General features: G+C 39.6%; 2 protein-coding genes across 2 annotated transcripts in view; both read left to right on the forward strand.

Annotated features, from left to right (window-relative positions):
* Positions 1 to 18,878, forward strand: part of cemip (cell migration inducing hyaluronidase 1) — an 89,502-nt gene extending 70,624 nt beyond the window's left edge. Inside the window, exons 17-28 of the mRNA XM_079340424.1 lie at positions 4,736 to 4,821; positions 6,024 to 6,155; positions 6,610 to 6,645; positions 9,387 to 9,542; positions 10,085 to 10,265; positions 10,745 to 10,960; positions 11,586 to 11,797; positions 15,586 to 15,771; positions 17,011 to 17,215; positions 17,987 to 18,073; positions 18,215 to 18,372; positions 18,714 to 18,878. Of these exons, the coding sequence (XP_079196550.1) occupies positions 4,736 to 4,821; positions 6,024 to 6,155; positions 6,610 to 6,645; positions 9,387 to 9,542; positions 10,085 to 10,265; positions 10,745 to 10,960; positions 11,586 to 11,797; positions 15,586 to 15,771; positions 17,011 to 17,215; positions 17,987 to 18,073; positions 18,215 to 18,372; positions 18,714 to 18,834 (1,776 nt within the window). The 3' untranslated portion in view covers positions 18,835 to 18,878. The remainder of the gene's footprint in view (positions 1 to 4,735; positions 4,822 to 6,023; positions 6,156 to 6,609; positions 6,646 to 9,386; positions 9,543 to 10,084; positions 10,266 to 10,744; positions 10,961 to 11,585; positions 11,798 to 15,585; positions 15,772 to 17,010; positions 17,216 to 17,986; positions 18,074 to 18,214; positions 18,373 to 18,713) is intronic.
* Positions 18,879 to 19,543: 665 nt separating this feature from the next.
* On the forward strand, positions 19,544 to 21,186 carry LOC306821394 (histone H1-like). The gene has a single exon (XM_079339789.1). It carries the CDS (start codon positions 20,511 to 20,513, stop codon positions 21,120 to 21,122), a length of 612 nt encoding a protein of 203 aa, XP_079195915.1. The 5' UTR covers positions 19,544 to 20,510; the 3' UTR covers positions 21,123 to 21,186.
* The last annotated feature ends 212 nt before the right edge of the window (positions 21,187 to 21,398 follow it).

The following is a 21,398-nucleotide window of genomic DNA, read 5'->3' on the forward strand; positions in this document are numbered from 1 at the left end:
TGCTCTTTGTGTAAATGAAACTAAACTGAGGGAGAAAACGAAACCTAAGAAAATACAAGTAATACACAAAGTGTCCACCAGTCTCTGGATGTGCAGGGGCTGTCATGGTTTATACATCTCTGTGACATCGCGTGGAGGTTGGGGACAGTGCCTCTGGACTGGCAGACCGGGGTGGTGGTCCCTCTTTTCAAGAAGGGGGATCGGAAGGTGCGTTCCAACTACCGGGGAATCACACTCCTCAGCCTCCCTGGGAAAGTCTATTCCAAGGTACTGGAGAGGAGGATCCGGCAGTTAGTCGAACTTTGGATCCAAGAGGAACAATGCGGTTTTCATCCTGGCCGTGGAACACTGGTCCAGCTCTACACTCTACTGCGGGTGCTCGAGGGTTCATGGGAGTTCGCCCAACCAGTCCACATGTGCTTTGTGGATCTGGAGAAGGCGTTCGACCATGTCCCTCACGGCGCCCTTTGCTAAGAGCGGTCCGGTCCTTGTACGACCGTAGCAGGAGTATGGTTCGCATTGCCGGTAGTAAGTCGGACCTGTTCCCGGTGCGCATTGGCCTCCGGCAGGGCTGCCCTTTGTCACCGGTTCTGTTCATTACTTTTATGGAAAGAATTTCTAGGTGCAGCCAGGGGCCGAAGGGGGTCCGGTTAAGGGAACACAGGATCTCGTCTCTGCTTTTTGCAGATGATGTGGTCTTGTTGGCTCCATCGAACCTGGACCTTCAGCGCGCACTGGGGCAGTTTGCTACTGAGTGTGAGGCAGCTGGGATGAAGATCAACACCTCTAAATCTGAGGCCATGGTTCTCGACCGGAAAAAGCTTGCTCTCATCGGGTCGGTAGGGAGTCCTTGCCCCAGGTGGAGGAGTTTAAGTATCTTGTGGTCTTGTTCACGAGTGGGGGGAAGATGGAGCGTGAGATCGACAGACGGATCGGTGCGGCGTCTGCAGTCATGCGGTCGCTGTATCGGTCCGTCGTGGTGAAGAAGGAGCTAAGCCGAAAGGCGAAGCTCTCGATTTACCGGTCGATCTTCGTTCCTACCCTCACCTATGGTCATGTGCTTTGGGTCATGACTGAAAGAACGAGATCGCGGATACAAGCGGCTGAAATGGGCACCCTTAGGGAAAGGGTGAGGAGCTCGGAGTAGAGCCGTTACTCCTCCACATCGAGAGGAGTCAGTTGAGGTGATTCGGGCATCTGTTCCGGATGCCCCCTGGACGCCTCCCTAGGGAGGTGTTCCGGGCATGTCCCTCTGAGAGGAGGCCTCGGGGTAGACCCAGGACATGCTGGAGAGACTATGTCTCTCGGCTGGCTTGGGAACACCTCAGGGTCCCACCGGAAGAGCTGGAGGAGGTGTCTGGGGTGAGGGAAGTCTGGGCGTCTCTGCTTGGACTGCTGCCCCCGCGACCCGGCCCCGGATAAACGGTAGAAAATGGATGGATGGATGGATAAAAAAATTGATCCACAGCGCCCCCAAACATCAGTCAGGGCACTACGCTTAATGTATATGCATAAAAATTGTGTCTTCAAAAAAACATTTAAAAAACAAAACAAAAACTATTGTCTTCCCCCAAAAAGGAAGAATTTTCAAAATAAGACAATTTTGTGCTCCTATAGTATATGAATGAATGAATTTGTCCGAAGGCCTCCTGTCAAACTTTGATGTGTGTTTTGGCAAATTACCAAAAAAGTTGAGTCTTATATCTGCATGCAGTTTTCCATAATATCCACATTTATCACGCATGATACAGTCCATGGTTTAAATGTTTTGATTACTCACAGCCCAATGTGAAGTTACTGCTTTTCAATTAGCACTAGCCATTGTTACACTGTTGTTGATTTCCACTTCAAAATGGGTGTGGACCATCCCAAGACCATGGCCATACAACAGTTTAAGGCTGAAACGCTTAACTCAAATGCTTTTTCCAAACCGACGTGTTGTTCACCATCAAACCAGAAGTCATATTTTAAGAGACTAAGGTAGTCGAAGAGTCACCAAACTTCATGCACATTATCCCAGTGTGTAAGTCAAATGTACCACATGTGTTAGGTTAGTTGGTGTGGCTAAATGGCTCAGTGGCGCCCCTTTTACGTTTTTGAAAATATCTTCACATAGAGGTTTTCTTCACTGACATGCATGCCATTTTCTATGCATGTTAAGCATGTCAGGACCTAAATAAAACCCAACTGGAAGTCCACAAATTACATTTGATTTTCAAAATATTGTTGGTTTTAACAAACAAATACAGTGTTCATTTCAATGATGTCCTGGAAGTGGCTCAATCTGATCGTACAACTTTTTGGCTCAGCTCATTGTACACATCTTGAACAGTCATATTTGTGCAAAGCATGACTGTACGTCAAGAGCGTGGCCACAGCTGGGGTTAAAATCTTGACGTTTTCACTGTTTGCCAATGATAGACATTTTTTATAACTCATATACCATACTCTATTTTCTTCAACTTTCACATGTATGATCATGGTTCGCTTCTGAACACATTCACATGAGCCTGAACAGCCAATGTGGCCATTGCGAAGGATTTCTCGCCATCAAACAGATCTGCTTAAAATTTAACACGTATGATCACAGTTGACCTCTGAACACATGGACATAAAGATATCTAACTGTAACCACAGTTCCCCCTACTGCAAAAACTGTATATCCATATAAAAGATTTCCTTCAACTACCACGAGTGATGTCAGTACTGGCCTGATCACATCTAACTTATACCAATAACGTATTGGCCCCTACTGGAATTACGCTGTACTACACCTCATATACTTTGTCCTAACTGCTTCAAATTTCACAGCTATGATCATCATTGACAATCATGGAACACATTCACATAATAATTACCTCTAACCATAGTGCCCCCCTACTGCAAGGAGTAAGTACTACTTCCTTTTATGCAATGTTCGATTTGCTACAAATTTCACAGGTATCATGGCAGTGCCAGCCTGAAATGAACTCCATTGTGTTACCTTTTTGAACTTGGCAGTGCTACAACTTTTACATAAAGCCATCTGCTGGTCTGCTCCTTGGCCCCACCTCGTTGCTGCTACATTCCCTGTGGTCGCAACACACTCCAACATGCACGAAGTGCGAGGGACCTTTATCACCGCTTGCGATTTTTAATTAATGTTGTTTCTGCAAAAGTGACAGAAGCCTAAACCAAAAGTTGTTTCAGTGCACATTTGGAGCTCACTACTTTAAATTTTACATTTTTCATTGACTTCAATTTCTGTGGAGTATTGGAAAAGCTCTATCCTTAGAGGCAAAGGATGGGGAAAAACAAGTTGTGTCAGTGTCAGTAGCAAATAAGGGAAGAAGCGCAAAAGGCAAGGAGTCAGAACGGCAAAAAACAGATCCCAAAGAAAGAGGAAGGAGAGAGGGAGACTGATGAGATTGAGAGGACATGAGAGTTTTGGAGGCGCCTGAGGCATCGAGCACAGCTCAGCTCATGCAAGAGATTTATGAAGCACTGGTACAGGGAAATTGTTATTGTTATATCCCTTTTTTTTCTTCTCCCAAAAGTGATCTCCTCTGTGTATTTCATTTTACCTATCCATTTTCACTTTTGATTCAGATCATCCTAATGAGAGCATAACTCATATCAGAATGTTTCTGAGTGGAAAGGTTGTGTCACGTCTGCCAGCGGAATTTTAAGAGTACTGAAACCATGATGACGTCTTTGTTTGGGGGGGAGTAAACTATTCCGAGAGCTTTCTAGTTAAATTTGTATTTAGCAATATCAGTTCCTTCATTTCAGTTAACCTTAAATAAATGGTGTCATCCTTTGTCAAACAAAACTGTGGTCATCTGTTAGGTCTTTTCATGTTTGAAAATCTGTTGAGATTTTTAAAAGTGGGCCACACTCGATTACATCTTGATAGATCTTGATATGACTGGGCTGAAAATGGTAAATGCACTTGACCTTATACAGCGCTAGGCTTCTGACTACTCAAAGCGCTTTTATACTGCATGTACCATTCACACCCATTCACACATTGAAGGCAGTGGTGAAGAAGTAACTAATCCCATTCATTTCATTTCATCCACTGGACATGTAGCTGCAGGAACTGAGACGACGACTCTACCAACTGAGCCCAGGCAGTTGTGATGTGTGGAGTCTGAGTCCGTCCTGTCAATAGATGGATCATTAGTTGTAGTCTGTCACACTTTTTTTTAAGCAACATGCCATGAATAAAGCTTGTCATGACATAAAAAAATCACATTACTTAGGATCCTATCAGCTCCCCAAGCAGTCCAAGCTGTGTTGGCAGCTTTATTGAATTAAATCCCCAAATTTTCAGCCCAGAACAGGTCGAGCTCAACTGCCAAAATATAGAAGCTTGGTCAGAGATCCTTCAAATCTAACTGAGAATTCATGTTCTCTTCATATTTACAGATTTTCTGGTCTGCAGTAAATTTAGCAATAATTAATATAATAATAATGCAAACACTGATTAACCTGAGTATAAAGCTTGTTGAAAACCTTTTACATTGGATGAGATTTAGATGAGCAAATGAACTCATTGTTGACTTACAGTTAGAATTTGAATAATGTTCTTGGAAAAAAAGAATTAATATGTAAATAGTTACATAGTAACAAACCGTTAATTTGGTATTAGGGAAAGCGCAAAGATAAATTATGCAATTGCTTTTTTATGTAATGTTTTTAATTAATATCATACACTGATTAACATATTGTTGTTGTTTTTTGTTAATTCCAGGCCGGTATGATCCTGGATAATGGAGTTAAGACTACGCTGGCAAACGACAAGGACAAGAGACCATTCCTGTCTTTGATTGGGGCCAGGTAAGACTCATCAGCACAGTAAATCTTCCCACCCTGTGACAAATAAACATCCTGTAATACCAGCTGATGACAGCTCAGTATACATTAGTATACATTTTTTTCTGCCTGTAAGGATCATATTTAGTGGCGCAATAGATCACAAATCTCAAATTTCAGATGGGATCATTAGATTTTTGTCAAAGATCCAATTGTTTCTTGGATCAGCAAAAAAAAAAAAAAAGATATTAATATTATGAATTTGATTCTCCTTAATCTGTTCATTTAATCAGTACTTAAAATCCAAATACATCTTTTTACATCTTAATGATGTAGTTTAGCCTTACTTTTCTTCAGGATACTCATTGCTACTCTTACAATAATAATATTACAAGCAGTTACATAAACCTGAATTTCCTATTTTATTTACAGAGGGCTTAAAAAAACAGGGTGTAATATTAGCAACTGCATCATTTCAATAATAGTATTTTTTACACCCAATCAACTTTTCAAACTCAAGACATTTTTCTGTGAAGAATATGTTTGCTGTTATCTAAGAAAACAAGTTGTCTCTCTTTGTAAGAGCTTCAGCTTTGTAGAACGAGCAAAAAAAAAAAGAGCACATTCGACAAAAAAAGGTGCAGGAACACAACATGACTAAAAAAAGAGAGAAAAGTCAGCACACTACTCAAGATTCCTTTATCTGGGTTTGAGCAGCATACAAAACAACAACGGGCATGTTTCAGCACAGGCCTTCATCAGCGTTCATTTCACACTAATAAGGGTTAAGGTCAGGGGGAGCCTGTCAGGTGAATGGTCATTTATCTCCTCTATGGTCCAGAGCACTCTTACTCTTTTCCTCCATACTGCACCCCACCTGGAAAACATTAAAAGCACTACCACTTCACGATGCCTTTTCTCTCAGTGAGAGTTACATTTTTTGATAAGTTATATTTTTCTACATTTATTGGCAAGACAGGATAGTGGCTAGAGTCATAAATTGGGCAGAGAGTGAGGAATGCATGATTGGAGCCACAGTTCAGGTTTTAACCCTTAACATAGGGCACAGGCACCAACCACTAGACTATATCCTCCCCTGAACTCGGATCTAGTGTTATTTATATAATTATAATCGCAATCTTGATTTTGGCCTGCCCATGATTGATGGCAATTATTATGTTGAAAATGCCTGCTCAGTATGTTGAAAGTGCTGCTGTATGGTTTAGGTATGGTCCCCACCAGGATGCTGACCCGTTCAAACCAAGAATCCCTGCTCTTATCCACCACTTTGTGGCCTTTAAGAACCAGGACCATGGAGCATGGCTGAGAGGAGGGGATGTCTGGCTTGATGACTGCCAGTGAGTATTGCACACAAGCATGGATCCAAAATTAAACAATACTTTGACCAGGTAAATCACCTATCACTGTTTACATGAATTTTGTTTTTTAACTTTCAATGATACTGGAAAAATGAAAAAACAGTCGTAACTTTAAGATGGATGAGGGATAGATAGATAGATAGATAGATACTTTATTGATCCCGAGGGAAATTCAAGGCATCCAGTAGCAGTATACAAGACATGCAGGACACAAGACATTAATTACAATAAACAACCGCTATCCCCCTTCCTTCAGTATATAAAAAACCCGAACCAAGATTTAGGAGGCCCATTTTATTAAGAGTAAACACAGGTACACAGGTTTTGTCAGATGACAGTGAGTTGAAAGGGATCAATGTATCCATGTTTAATAACATTTTATCTCCTTAAGACTCTGTTCTCTGCGTAATTATGTTCTCCCTTTTTTGCTTAGATTTGCTGATAATGGCATTGGCCTCACTCTTGCAAGGTAAGCCCACCCCCACCTTGTTAACTCAATGATCGTAGTCCTATTAGTAATGAGTAGGGATGTAACAATTCGCTCAACTCCCGATAAGATAGGATTCACGATACTGGGTTTACGATGCAAGTCTTTAAAGTTTTGTAAAATTTATTTTACAAAATAAGACTGAAGAAAGATTATGGCCAAAAGATATTCCTTTATTTTTTTTAATGAAAACACCAATGCACCTCATAATCTCGTTGGCTCTTAACACTTGTTTGGGCAAGCAGGGCTACAAACCGGCTTGTTACAGTAGTATGGTTTGGCTTTGCATCCAGCTCTGCTCTGCAGCTGCTGACGCTCACCATTCTACTCACAGGGTCGGAAATTAACTTTTTGACTCACCGATGGTTAGGTAGAAAAAATTCACCGAGCAATGTATGTACAGTAGTTGAATGTGTTTGTGTTTGATTGTGTTGTTTTAACCCTACTGTAAGGGGACCTTGAGTGACATGAAAGGCGCCCATAAATACAATTTATTATTATTTTTATAATTATAAACATAATAACTCTTACAATATTAGACACTGACAATAATCAACCTGCTCATTATTAGTATATAGTCGACCTCTGATTGCTCCTGTGGCGCGTGCATTTAGCACGCACTATATCTGCTGTGTTTAAAACACAGAGCTGTTTAAAGCATCTGAGCGAAGAAGCTCACAGACATGACATTGCTATGGTAATGTTAGCTGCAGACAAGGTGAGACTGAAGGGAACAAAGTTGAACCGACCGTTTGACCAGATCACTTGTTCCCGACTCAGTCCTTAAGGATCATCTGTGTGCTTATGCACTGTAAGATAAAAGGGGCGAGCCGTGCGCTTGCATGTAGCTGCGTTTGTGCTGAAATGTATGACGCTGTGTCTCAGACTCTCAGCGCTCCATGGTGCTCACATTCATGACAGCAGAGAGGGGAGTATAGCTGCAGCTACAGGAAACATGCTTTCAACTTATAGCATGTTTTTTATTACTTTGCCCGGCCTGTGGCGGATAGCCCTTTTTAATGTACTCAAAATAGCTGGGTGCCTTGGATTTTACACAAAAATCTGTAAGTTGGTTTACACAGTGCATCTCATTCACTAATATATTCTTAAGAATTTTCTTGAGATTTTTTCAGTTATTCTAAAGAGAATTTCTAAGATGTCTTGGAATGATTATTTAAACTTTGGCTTTCAATACTGCTCTACAATTCACCGTAAACTTCTAAGTTTCACAGCAAATACAAACAAATTGTTTCTGGCATTAAACTGTTTCAAAGAAACATCAGAAAAGTATTAAAAGTTCTTTGGAATATTATGAAGATAAATATACACGCCGCTATCCTATTAAAGGCAGAGTTGGTAATTTTCAGAAAAAAAATAAAGCATTATTTTGAAAGTAGCATTTCCTCAGTGCTCCCCATAGACTGTAAATATTAATGGATGAAGCTCGAGTGATGTCAGCCACATGTTACAGCGGGGGTTCCGTAGGCTCATCGGCAGCTGCCACCATGCTAGAAATGCTGTCTCATTCTAACTTTCTTGTCAACCTAATGACAGGATTAGAGCCAAAGCTGAGGCTGGTTTAAAGCTGGAGCCAGCTTTAAGCTGACACTCAACGAACTGCAGGATTTTGCACTTGCACATTGGCCTCATTTTCAAGAACGGAGGTTGCCGCTTGGCGCTCCTTCACACCCTCACCCTCCTCTCTGCGCTGCCTCAAAAGCAACGCCTCTCACTTACATGCACAAGCTCTGTTGTAGAAGCGGACCTTAGATCTGCTGTCATCTCAAGTCTCATTCAGCAAAACTTGATCATAATACATCTTTAAAAAACTGTAACTATTTTAATACTCAACAAACTCACTCCACCTTGTCATTGGTGATGTCTGTAGAAAAATGGGTCACTGCAGCTCAAAACATGAACACCCAGCCCTCTCAAATGATCACAAATAAACATTAAAGTTTTCCTTTCTCGCATAAAATAAATTATACTTCACATTTATGGATGTAACAAAGGCTAATTTACATTTATATTTTATTTTGACATTCTGATATTTCAAAATAGCCAAAAAGTTTAGTTTTCTGCCTATAGAAGTCAGCATTATTGTGCTGAGGAAAAGTCAGATAAATAATTAATTTCAGTAGGGGTTTTTCTAAGATGTGGGTTATGGCACATTGGTCCGTGATGGTTGCTCTGAAGTTAAATAAAACAATCTTTTTAATTAATTTGTGAATTATTATTGTGTATTATTGTTTGTTGTGTTTTTATTTACCCTCCATTACCCCATCATACTCTAAATAATCTAATAAATAAGCTGAGGAGAGAAAAGCAATGCTGGGAGAAGTGAGTCGGGAATGACATGCGCAAAGGGCTGAGGTCAGATTTGAACCCAATGCTCCTGCAACAAAGACTGTAACCTCTTTACATGGAGTGTCTGACATAACCACGAGGCGATCCAGCGTCTGTCAGCTAGCACAGTTACAAAATTAGAAACTTTGTTGATTAGCTTTCAGCTGTCTTGAATTTAATTATATTTTTTAATTTATTTTATTTTTAAACTATATATCCTAATAGAATGATCAAACACATTCTTAATGCACAGTTAGTCGAATCATTTTCCAATTTTGTTCATCTTCCAACATGTCCTTTTCTTAATTCTATCAGTTAAGTTAATGTGACTACTCCTGGCACCTTCAGACTGTAACTCTCCCAATTTCTGTGTGCAGTGGAGGGACTTTCCCAGATGATGATGGCTCTCATCAGCAGGTGATAAATTCTTTGTTCGTTGGCGAAAGTGAAAATCGTGGGAGGCCCCTGCCTGACAACCATATCTGGGGCCCTGGTGGTTCTGACTTTACTGGCAGAACCTTGCCACATGGCATGTAAGTGACGCATGTCCCTATTTATTTTATTTTATTTTATTCAGCTCTCATCCACCATTTACATTTTTGACATTTACATTTTACATTTACTCAGATATTTTAATCTCAGCTAGTTGCCAAATTAATCAACTCTGCATCTTGAAAGAAAGATTTTAAAAAGACACTTTATTTATTGATATCTTTTGTAATAGTGTGCTTACTGATTATGGATGTTAATAAACAGTAATATATTGTTATAGTCAGGTATTTTATCCATGTGTGTTTTCCCACTTAAACATCGAACAAAGTTGTTTGTATAATACGGACACTAACAAATTACCATGGAGTTCTTACTCAGTCACCCATGCTTCTAGTGATAAATAATGAGGAAGAGGATGTATACATCCACTAGCCCCCCCCCCCCCCCCCCCCCCCCCCCCCCCCCCCCACCTTACTGTAAACTGTATTAATATTGCCAAAGAATGCCAAAGAAGAATACTTTATACTGTACATTTCTTAGAGGAGGAGGTATGTATGAGTGTGTTTTCATGTGCTCCCTGCAGTGATTTTCCCATCCGGGGCATGCAGATCTACGACGGGCCTATCAACATGCAGAACTGTACTTTTAGAAAATACACAGCGCTGGAAGGGCGACACACGAGTGCGTTTGGCTTCAGACTCAACAACTCCTGGCAGAGCTGCCCAAACAACAACGTCACTAATATCTTTTTTGACCATGTACCTGTGAGTCAGCACCTGTTACACATTCAACCTTTAACTTACAGTGTGTGAGACTAGATGAGATGAGACTGGAAAAGCAAAGAAAAAGATCTGTTCGGTGTTGAGCAGCGTTTCCAAGTCGGTCAGCATCTTGGTGATTTTGGCTGTAGAATTCTTAGCTGGGCCTATACCAGTATCTTCTTATTTTTCCTTATGTTTCCTGTCTATGCAGCCCGTTATTGGGCTTTGTTACTTCATATTTACGTGGACAGGAGGGCCATGCATTTTAGGTTGCCACCTTACAAATGGCCAGGAACTACAGCTGGAAATTAGCCACAAAGGCAAAAGCTGCCCCTTTTATTGTAAAGGGGACTGTCCATGAAATAATAAACTATAGAGCATTTAAAAGCTTTTGAATTTCAGATATTGTCATAAATAATGTACTAATTAGCATATACTGATATAAGCATGTTTAAGTGTGTCACCCTCTCGCTCTCCTTCAGATCACATCTCGTGTGTTTTTTGGGGAGCCGGGACCCTGGTTTAATAAGATGGAGATGGATGGGGACAAGACCACCATCTTCCATGACATCGATGGATCAGTCAGTGAATATCCTGGAGCCTTCCTGGTCAAGGAGGACAACTGGCTGCTCCGTCATCCTGACTGCATCCATGTGCCTGACTGGAGGGCTGCTATCTGCAGTGGCCACTACGCACAGGTATGATAATGGGTGTTAAATGCACTTACAGATTTATCCTTATAGATGAGCCTACATGAATAAAAACATTTAAAATTTACAATTTTATTGGTTGGGAGAGACCTTCAAATAACAAGAACGGTTCAGATCTACTAAAACGTTATCATTCACAAAACTGCAACGTTTTCAAGGTCAGGAATATGATACTCTGTTGTACATCATTTCAATCACAACACAAACTCCCCCTGCTGTACCTCTGATAATGTTCCTATAATTGTTTACTCAATTCACCAATATTTACCAGCATTTGTGTTTTTCTGTTACTTATGTCTGCCACATAGGGTAAAAAGGCAAGGTATACATTACATCCATGCATCCCACTTTGTGTCTTTTCCTTAATGTCTTAGTCCTTTTCTACCATTGCATTGAGAGCAGCAAGGAAATGAAGCGAAGTAGAGAAAAAACAAGGAAATAAGTTTTAAGGACACAAGATGTCCTGTTTATGATAACAGTGTCAGCTATTTAACTTCTGGATCAGCAGCTCCATATAACAAGTCTCTGAATTTGAAATTGACCCATTACTTACACTGATCTTTGTCTTAGTATTAGAATGAGCCTTATAGCTATATTGTCATGTTCCCTTCAGATCTACATTCAAATACGTAACCCTGCATACCTGGACATGCTCATTGTGAGAAATGAGTACCCTGGTCGGCCCCTTACACTGGAGGGAGCTCTTGGGAAGAGGAAACACTACCAGCAGTTTCAGCCAGTCATTACATTGGCAAAAGGATACACCATCCACTGGGACCAGGCGGCACCTGCTGAGGTTACCATCTGGCTCATCAACTTCAATAAGTCAGTGGTACCTTCACACTATCCCCCCCTATACCCTTCACAATAGGAAGAAGACCCTTCATATGAGAAAAATAATAAGCTGGACATAAAAAGGTACATGTGACTTAGGCAGATTCGAAACGTCTTGACTGTAAGATCATTTCTAATTAGAAAAAGTTATAATCAGTTTTTTTTAAATATAACAATATTTTTACATCCAAAAGCTCATTCTTCTTCCAGAGTTATTGAGTACACATTTTTAGGTAGCGAAAGTCAATAAAATATCCAACAGTGACAATTAGTGAAGACACGGGGCAATAAGAATTTTACAGAAACCACCATTTTTGTGCTGATACAGCTGTCATGCCATTGTGCTTTGTCACTTTGTAGTAAAGCAAATAGTTCTATGGCAGCACACTCATCTCAACTGAAGTTTATTTAAGATGCTATACACTATAGCCAGCAGCAGCATCAGCAGACTTGAATATGAATTACTCATGTTGTTGTTAGTAATTGCTTTTGTGACATAGTTAATTAATTTTATCTACCACACTGACAGTCTTTGAGAAAATGTGTTAACTATCCAAGAGTGAAGACGGACAACAACTGGTAGATGCAGAGCAAGGGGGAAAAAGTCTAAAATGCAAAATTGTACAGTTTTCATGATTAATAGCAGCATTGCACATTAGCATTGCTCTCCTATCAGAGTAGACGCATTCATCTCTGTCCAACAGTGTTTATTCCCACCTTTATTTTTTAGATTGGCTTCAATGTGTTCCTCTTTAGAAAATAAAATATTTTCATTTTGTAAGGCATATGAAGTTAGATTCAAAGGAGCTAAGATTTCTATGATAGTCTTAAAACATTTTCTTATTTTGGTAACACTTTAATTTACAGCTCAGCAAATTCTGTCTTAATTAGGTGATAATTTGACAATAATTAGAAAAAAGTCATATTTTATTTCTCTGACATTAGCCCCGAATTTCATGACATTTGGGTATAAATTAGCACGCTACTTATTTAAAATAATGCCCGAATTTTATTGTAAGCAATAATGATAACAGCTTTAGGTAATAAATGATTGAGATCAGCTTCATATGATTAACAAAAAAAATTAAGACCGAAACTCCTATAAAACTAAATAAACACTGTCATTCTAACTCACACATTTATGAATCAGTTCTTAATCAAATCAGCTGCTGTTCACAAAGTCACACTTAAAATATTCTATGATCTTCTTCATGAAATTAAACATATTTATTATTTCTTCACTCTACAACAACTTGAATTTTAATGTATAAACCCTGTAACACAAGTTTTCTTTATTTTAGTGAGCAAAGCTTTCATCTCATATGTTATAATAACTATGAAAGACGCACCTTTTAATGAGCTCACTGAAAAGAGAGCAGCTCTCAGATGTGGCTCTCAAACATTACTGTACATTGTGACATTTGTCACTGCACTGTCCTCACTTTATTTTATGATGTACTTTTTCCACACTTGGCACTGCCTGCGTCATGGAGCTTGTACCGTCAGCGGTGCAGCAATCATGGTCGGGGCTTAGAAGCCTTTCATTTATTATATGGACTTCATTATAAATATGTATTTGTCTTTTTCTTTCTCTGTGCGCTGAAGTGTTGTGCAACTTGTGTGACAAAGGAGACGTGAAATATTTGATTCCATCCACAGTGGATGGAATCAAATGTGTTCTCAATTTTACCATGGAATTTTGGGGTGATTTTAAAGAAATTGGAAAAACAATAACTTACCAATTATGACTTGCTTACAATTGAATTTGGTTGAAGTTACGTGGTCATTTTCTCCCAATTGTCAAGAAATGCGGGGGTAATTTCAAAGAATTAATAAAAAAGTTTATATAATAATCATTTACTTATCACCTAATTATAGATTAGATTTGCGGACCAGTAAATTAAAGCGTTACCCATATTTCTCCCCCAAACTAACTAGAAGATGAGACACATGAGCAGTCTGTGGTATAAAGACTTCCATACAGATACATAATGTCAATATGATTTTTTTGCACAGAAGGCCTAATCTTTTTCTGTTGTTGAAGTAACAAACGCAATGATATGTCATTTTGAAATTATACATACTGTATGTTTCAGGGGCTTTTTTACGGGACCCCTAAAGGGACATGGAAGAAAACAAAATTGAGGACTCTCCCGAGATCTTTTGCAAGATCTCGCAATAGTTTTGCTATAATTTGGGATTCTATAATCAGTTGGGATCTGATCAAACAGACCAATTTTGAATTTTATTAAATCATCAATGAATCCGATCATAGTTGTGCCTCAAGATTTGAATTGGATTGTCATGACAAGATTGTCCACACTCGGAGTTCAAACCCTTTCCAAGGTCTATGTCTTTTTTCCCACTTCATTTGTTCTTCTCCAATGCTGCAATTTTTCATATAGAAGTTGTTAATGAGGTGTGACCTCTTGACTATCATGTCTTCTTTTCTTCAACAAAAGTAATGAACAGTTGGGGATAGTCTCCTTTAAACATTTAAAGCTTTTTATAGACTGTATGGCTAAAACACACCTGTAGCGCAATTCCCCTTTACAATAATTAAGTATGTTTACATTCAGGCAGAGTTGGACACAGTTGATTATGCAAATAAAAAAATGTTAACCAATAAGTTAACCTCAGTAGTTATTCAACTAATTCCAATAATAAATGACCAAAGTGAATTTTATCCAGTAAATCAAAACCCAAGATATTATACTTCTTTAGAGGCCATGGTGACTTGGACTACTCAAAATTGCATGCGTCTGTATGGATTCTCTTCAAATAATAGAACATTTTTTGACTGATCACCTCCGGCTTTTTGGCTCATTATTCAATAAGCTCAGTACAGGATACTTTTTCCTGTATACCAGTCCAACAGAAAAGAGCATAAGGGAGAGTTTCCATTGTTGTCAGAAGTAAAATTTAAGATACTGAATGGGATTTGCGTTTTACTGTATAATTTATGATGTGATAGATAACTTTTGCTGAAGGTTGCTAAGCTAAACTGGGTCTTTGAAATATAGAAATAAGTAAGGTCATTTACCTGCTTTTTGTAAACAGTAGAGTATGGTCTTTTTACCTGCTCTTTTGTGAAATTAAATAAAGAGTAAGATCTTTTATCTGCTTTTTGTAAAGTGTCTGAAGACAACACTTGTTATGAATTGAAGCTAAACAAATAAAGATTGGTTGATTAATTGACTGTTAGGAGCAGTTTCACATAAAACTGATATTTGGTGAAACAGACTGAAGAAGGCTGTTGTTTACAAAGATTTTCCATTGAAATGAAAAGAGCCTTGCCTCAAGCTCCGCCTTTCAAATGTCACTGAGACATTTTAACCAATTAAAGGCAAGTTTTTGTTTTTAACAACATCAGCTGTTCCCTGTGGTCTGAATCCATCCCGACATAAACAAAACTAAGCCAAAACATTGTATTTTTATCAATTTTATTCTGATGGCTCCCTCTGCAGTCCACATTGTAATTGTGCAAGTGAAAACAGCTGCTTTGTCTTAAGAGAGTAACTACAGTACATCATAAGGCCATCTTTTCTTCCTTCTGAAGTTCAAAATTGAGTTGACCTATGCTGATTTTGAGTTATAACTGTAAAAACAAAATCAATTATTTTTGGTGTAGCTTAACATTTGCATGACTTTTCTGTTCTTTAATTATCTGATTTGATCAATTATAATACATTAATGTAGAGTTCATAGTGCAGTATTAACATGACTCTAAGTACAGGATTGGCTGTAATCAGTACAAAATCTTGATTGTTGTTTTTCAGAAATGACTGGTTCAATGTGGGCATCTGCTACCCGCAAGGCACCAACTTTACTGTCATTTCTGACATCCACAACCGCCTGACCAAACGGACCCACAAGACTGGCGTATTCATGAGGACAATACAGAGGGAAAAGATCAACCACTCCCAACTGACCAGGGGATACTACTACTGGGAGGAAGACACTGGGTCTGTCACAAACACACACACACACACACACACACACACACACACACACACACACACACACACACACACACACACACACACACACACACACACACACACACACACACACACACACACACACACACACACACACACACACACACACACACACACACGAGTAAGACACAAAATAAGTATATGTATGCTTACATTTTGAGCAATTCTTAAAAACATACAAAACTAAGGTAATTGCCGAAATGGCGTACAATATTGCATATAAACACAAAAGCACAAATTTATCTGCAGGGATAAACAGCATGAAAACATAATAACTTTTCAAGTCTATTTGTTTGTTAAAGTATGGAAATGTTTTTTTTTCATTGAACCAGAACAAAGGAGGTTTAGTCATTAATTTATAGCACAGAGGGCATAAAAATGAATGAGAATACAGAAATAATTAATGCTTAAAACGTTTGTTTTTTTTAACAAACGTTAAAACACACACTCCCCCCCCCCCCCCAACACACACTCAATCAAAACCTTGTCACTGCCTCTCCACCACCACAAGTATACCATCATTTTCCAAACACTGGGTATGTTAATATTTCCATTGCTTTCATTTTTTTTATCCTTTTTTTTTTTTGCCTCTAGATTTTCCCTTGGCATATTGTTTGATTGAGATTGCATTCGTCTAATTATGAGAGTCTTTTCTTGTATATATGACGTCTTTTTCATGCATATGTCTTTACTGTACTCTTCTTTTATTAAGAGGACTTTAGTAGTGCTTGTAGCAGTGCTAATTTATATAACTCAAAAACATTCATGTCTTCTACTACTAGAGGTGTTTTTTGTCTTTGTTCAGGTGAAAGGTGTGTGTGTGTGTGTGTGTGTGTGTGTGTGTGTGTGTGTGTGTGTGTGTGTGTGTGTGTGTGTGTGTGTGTGTGTGTGTGTGTGTGTGTGTGTGTGTGTGTGTGTGTGTGTGTGTGTGTGTGTGTGTGTGTGTGTGTGTGTGTGTGTGTGTGTGTGTGTGTGTGTGTGTGTGTGTGTGTGTGTGTGTGTGTGAGAACAAAGAAACAAAAAACGCCTATGCTAATTTAGATGTTGCTGATAAAACCTTATCGTAACATGACTAAACGAGTGCCAACTACTCTCATTTAACATGGTGAGATAAGTCTGCATGTCACTACATACATTTGTATCTGACATTTAAATGAATCAAATGTGTATGAAGTCTGAATTTCTACTCTTTTTTTATTGCAGCCTGCTTTTCCTCAAGGTTAAAGCTCATAACAACAGGGAACAGTTTGCCTTCTGTTCTGTCAAAGGCTGTGAGAGGGTGAAGATCACAGCTGTCATTCCTAAAGGCAGTCCACCCAGCAACTGCATGGCCCAGGCCTACCCCAGACACTCTGAGCTGCCGGTTGTGGATGTACCTATGCCCAGAAAGATACCTAATGCCAGGCTGGTGAGAAGGAGGGGGATGTATTTGAGAAGATTTGGATATTAACTGGCATTAGTTTGAAGTTCATAATTTTTTTTTTAAAAAACTCTGAGGAGCATAATAAACAGCTTATTACACATCTAGTGCAGATTTTTCATTGCAAAATCATTTAGTCGTGTGATTTTCTTAATTTTGCAATTTTATATTAAAATATTATAATATCAAATGACATAAATTCTTTATCAAAATAAATCCAATTTTTACATTATTTATATTGTGCAATGGTCTACATCAGTGGTTCTCAACCCTTTTCACATACGGAAATCCCCCGAAAAAGATTATCCTAAGGGGCTGTATGTGTGAACATAACAGCAACATTGTCTGCAGGGGTACTTGGAGGGGTCACAAAAACAGAAACGCAATGGATTTTATTAAAAACTAATTTTGATTAAATTTTATATATTTTTTTTAAATTACAAATTAACAAATTTGTGAAGGGCGTATATTTCTTCCTATGTGGTATTAATCAGTGCATGTTGGAATCTGTGTTCTTTCTTTCTTTGACAATCATTCCATCACATTTCATGTGAGGAGAACTGCATGACACTTTGTTTTGGAGTTTAATTATGTTTAGGCCTCCTTGTCACACAGAACATATGTTATTCTTTTAGTTACGTATCAGCTGTTTCTTTCTGATTTTTTTTCATCTTTTTGATTGGAGTGAAAACAGACTTGAAACTGCCTCTGTGAATTGACAAACATTGTGTATTAACTGTCAGTCTGTTATCCTGGCAGCACTCATCTGACCACTTCCTGGAAATCAAACTGGAGTCCTACAACACTCGCTTCTTCCACATCAAGGAGGACTTTGCCTTTGCTGAGGTATCCTATGCAGCTTATACTCGACGCTCTGCATGTTTTCCCTCTGCCATGCTGTCTAGTCTGAGTGACCAACTTCATTGAAGTTTGCAGTGTTTGTCATTTTAAGCTCAGAACAGTTTTGTTATTGACTGGCTGTGACAGGTTAATGGAAGAAAGTTATACCAGTCAGAAGACGGTGTGCAACTGACGGTCATCGATGGCCATGAAGGAAAGGTGGTGGAGACCAAAGCTTTCAGGAATTCCATCCTACAGGGCATCCCTGCACAGTTTGACAGTTACGTCAGTGGACTTAGAAATGGGTAAGATCTTGCTGCCCTGCTGCACAAATGCATTATAACTATTTCCATTATCACTTAACTACACTCTGTCAGAAATGATTCAGAAAACATAATCTAAAAATAATCTTCAATCATAATCTAAAGAGTATCAAATATTTCAGGACAAACTAAATTATATTTACTATATTATTTTATTTTTAACGCTTGAGGAAAAGAGAAGCTATTTTTATTTTTAATTTGAAGTGTTGCATTGACCTGTGAAGTAACTGAATTGTATTACAATAAGGTCATGCTAAACTAAGCCCAATAGTGTATTTCAGCTGCAGGAAAGATCTAATGATGTGATATTTCTCTCTTTCTAGTACAATTGTCCTCCTTACATCCAAGGGGCGTCTGGTTACCAGAGGATCCTGGACTAAAGTCTTACTAAGACTTGGAGCAGACAGAAGCATCAAACTGAAAGGTACACTACGTTCGTACTGAGGTCTACTGGATCAACGTTCTCACGGTGAAGGGGTTTATAACATGCAATAATTGGATTATGCAGTAGATCAGGGGTGTCCAAAGTGCGGCCCGGGGGCCATTTGTGGCCCTTGAGTGGATTTTTTGTGGCCCTTGACTTCATATCGAAGAATCAGAAGATTTTGGCCCGAGGCCTCATCAGATGGCATAATTCGTTCTTTTTTTCTTTTTCATGTTAGTGAGGGAGACCTATAAAAGTCTGACTATTCTTTCCAAAAGATTACAACACAACAGTTTCCCACTGCAATTAGTTATTGTGTATTTACATTGTTTTTTGAAGAGGTCAAAATACAAAAAGTTCCTTCCAATATTTAAAAAACAAACAAAAAAACCCTGTGGCCCGTGAACGATTCTAACGCGACAATTTTGGCCCGCAAGAAAAAAACTTTGGACACCACTGACCTAGAGATTCCCTCATTTCAGGGTTAACTGACTCAGCGCTTGCACAAAACCTTATTTCAGAAACGGGCCCCCGAACTCACTTCAGACACACATTCTCAACCTGCAGAAAACGACAACGCCGCCCATTTTTAGGTCCCATCCAACAAGATGAGAATTCTTGTTTCAAATACTGAAAATCAACAACTATGGAGACGATGTTTGTCAACAACAAATGCCTTTCAGCAGAGCAGCTTAGACTTTCAAAGTAACAGCAAAAAATAATAAAAATAAATGTTCATTAATATCTTATATTCCACCTTAAACAAAAAGTTTAATGAGTTTCATATTAATGAACCTCAAAAAATTAATCAGGAGTCACAGTCTATCTATAAAACCCTTATTGACCTTTGACCTCAAATATATTATAGAAGAGCAGGAATAACTCTGAGTCCACCATGACAAAAGATCTGAGCTCAGCTGAGGAGAATTACAGATGAATTGTATGTATTTATATGTATGTATGTATTTAATTAGTGTGACGTTATTAGCTGACAGTGATTATTACCAAACAGACAGAACTCTCACTGATGTGATTTATTCAGTGTCAATCAGCGCAGGACTGATTCATTGTGTTGTAAGATTATCACATCGTACTATTAGAAACCTTGAACGTTGTGTTCTCTTGATAAAATCAGTCATTTAGTCGGACCTGGAGCTCAAACCCTCCACATCATCTGTGAGTCTGTGTGACCTCCGAGTCTCCGACAGCCTCCGTGTGTTTACCTCCACACAAAACTCTCCTAATTTAAAGACAATAATCACAGGATCAGAGGATTTTTGGTATTAGTGTGTCCTCTGATCACTCTGCTAAACATATTCCCAGTGAAACATGTCAAAAGTCACGCACAAATATTTTAGGAGGCGAAATGTGAGGGAAAATCCCCCCGTGTTGTCCGAACAGAGCGGCTATCATGGAGGTTTGAAGGCTGCTGTGGTGAAATAAAAGAGTCCTGCTCCTCCAACATGAGCGGAGTCTGCAGAGAGGAGGCCTTTCTAACTGATACGGCACTTTTTTTTCGTTCTAACAGATTCTGTGTGTGAGTTTTCTCCCCTTAAAGTTGAAGATAAAACACAAAGTGTCGCCACATTTCAGCCAGGAGGAAGACGGTGTGTGTGGATTGACTCTTCACGGTTCTCATGGCTCCTATAAGTCCCGCCTCCGGTCGCTCCCTCCGCACGTCCACTGACAGATCATCATGGCAGAAGAAGCACCAGCAGCAGCAGCAGCCCCGGTGGTGAAAGCCCCGAAGAAGAAAGCGGCTCCCAAAGCCAAGGCGGAAGGACCGTCCCTCCCGAAGCTCATCGTGAGCGCTGTGGCCGAGTCCAAAGAGCGCAAAGGTGCGTCTTTGTCCGCGGTGAAGAAAGCACTGGCCGCTAAAGGTGTGGATGTGAGCAAGGCGAACAAACGCATCAACACCGCCGTGGTGAAGCTGGTGACAGCGGGCACTTTGTCCCAGACTAAAGGCACGGGGGCCGCAGGATCCTTCAAGCTCGCAAAGAAAGAGCCCAATGCCGCCAAACCCGCAGCCAAGAAGGTCGTAAAGAAAGCTCCAGCCAAGGCAAAGAAGCCCGCCGCCAAGAAAGCGACACCCAAGAAGAAGGCTCCGGTCAAGAAAGTAGCAGTGAAGAAGGCACCGAAGAAGGCAGCAGTCAAGAAAACTCCGGTGAAGAAGGCAGCTAAGAAGCCTGCAGCTAGGAGTCCTAAGAAGGCTGCACCGAAGAAAGTTGTGAAGAAGACTCCGGTGAAGAAAGCTCCAGCTAAGAAAGCAGCCGCGAAGAAGACTGCAGCCAAGAAGGCCAAGAAGTAAATCAGCAGGCCGGCATTCAAAACACCAAAGGCTCTTTTAAGAGCCACCACAGCTTCCACTAAAGAGTCTCTCCTCACTAGAACTATTTATGATCATGTATTTATTAACACCTTAATGACGATGTTAACTTACTGTTAACACTAAAGTGTCTCTGATTCTGTCAGAGTACATCATGTAACAAAACACAGGAGAGGTCCATGCACTCAGTTAATACTGTAGCTCTGAATGTGCTCACACCGTATGTGTGCAGTAAGACAGACAGTGCAATGAAGAAGA

The sequence above is a fragment of the Symphodus melops genome (genome assembly GCF_947650265.1).
Source record: "Symphodus melops genome assembly, chromosome: 3".
NCBI classification, from domain to species: Eukaryota; Metazoa; Chordata; class Actinopteri; order Labriformes; family Labridae; genus Symphodus; species Symphodus melops.

What these genes read in the sequence shown, in the direction of transcription:
- LOC306821394 (XM_079339789.1), top strand. Translation starts at nt 20,511, where the DNA reads ATGGCAGAAGAAGCACCAGCAGCAGCAGCAGCCCCGGTGGTGAAAGCC.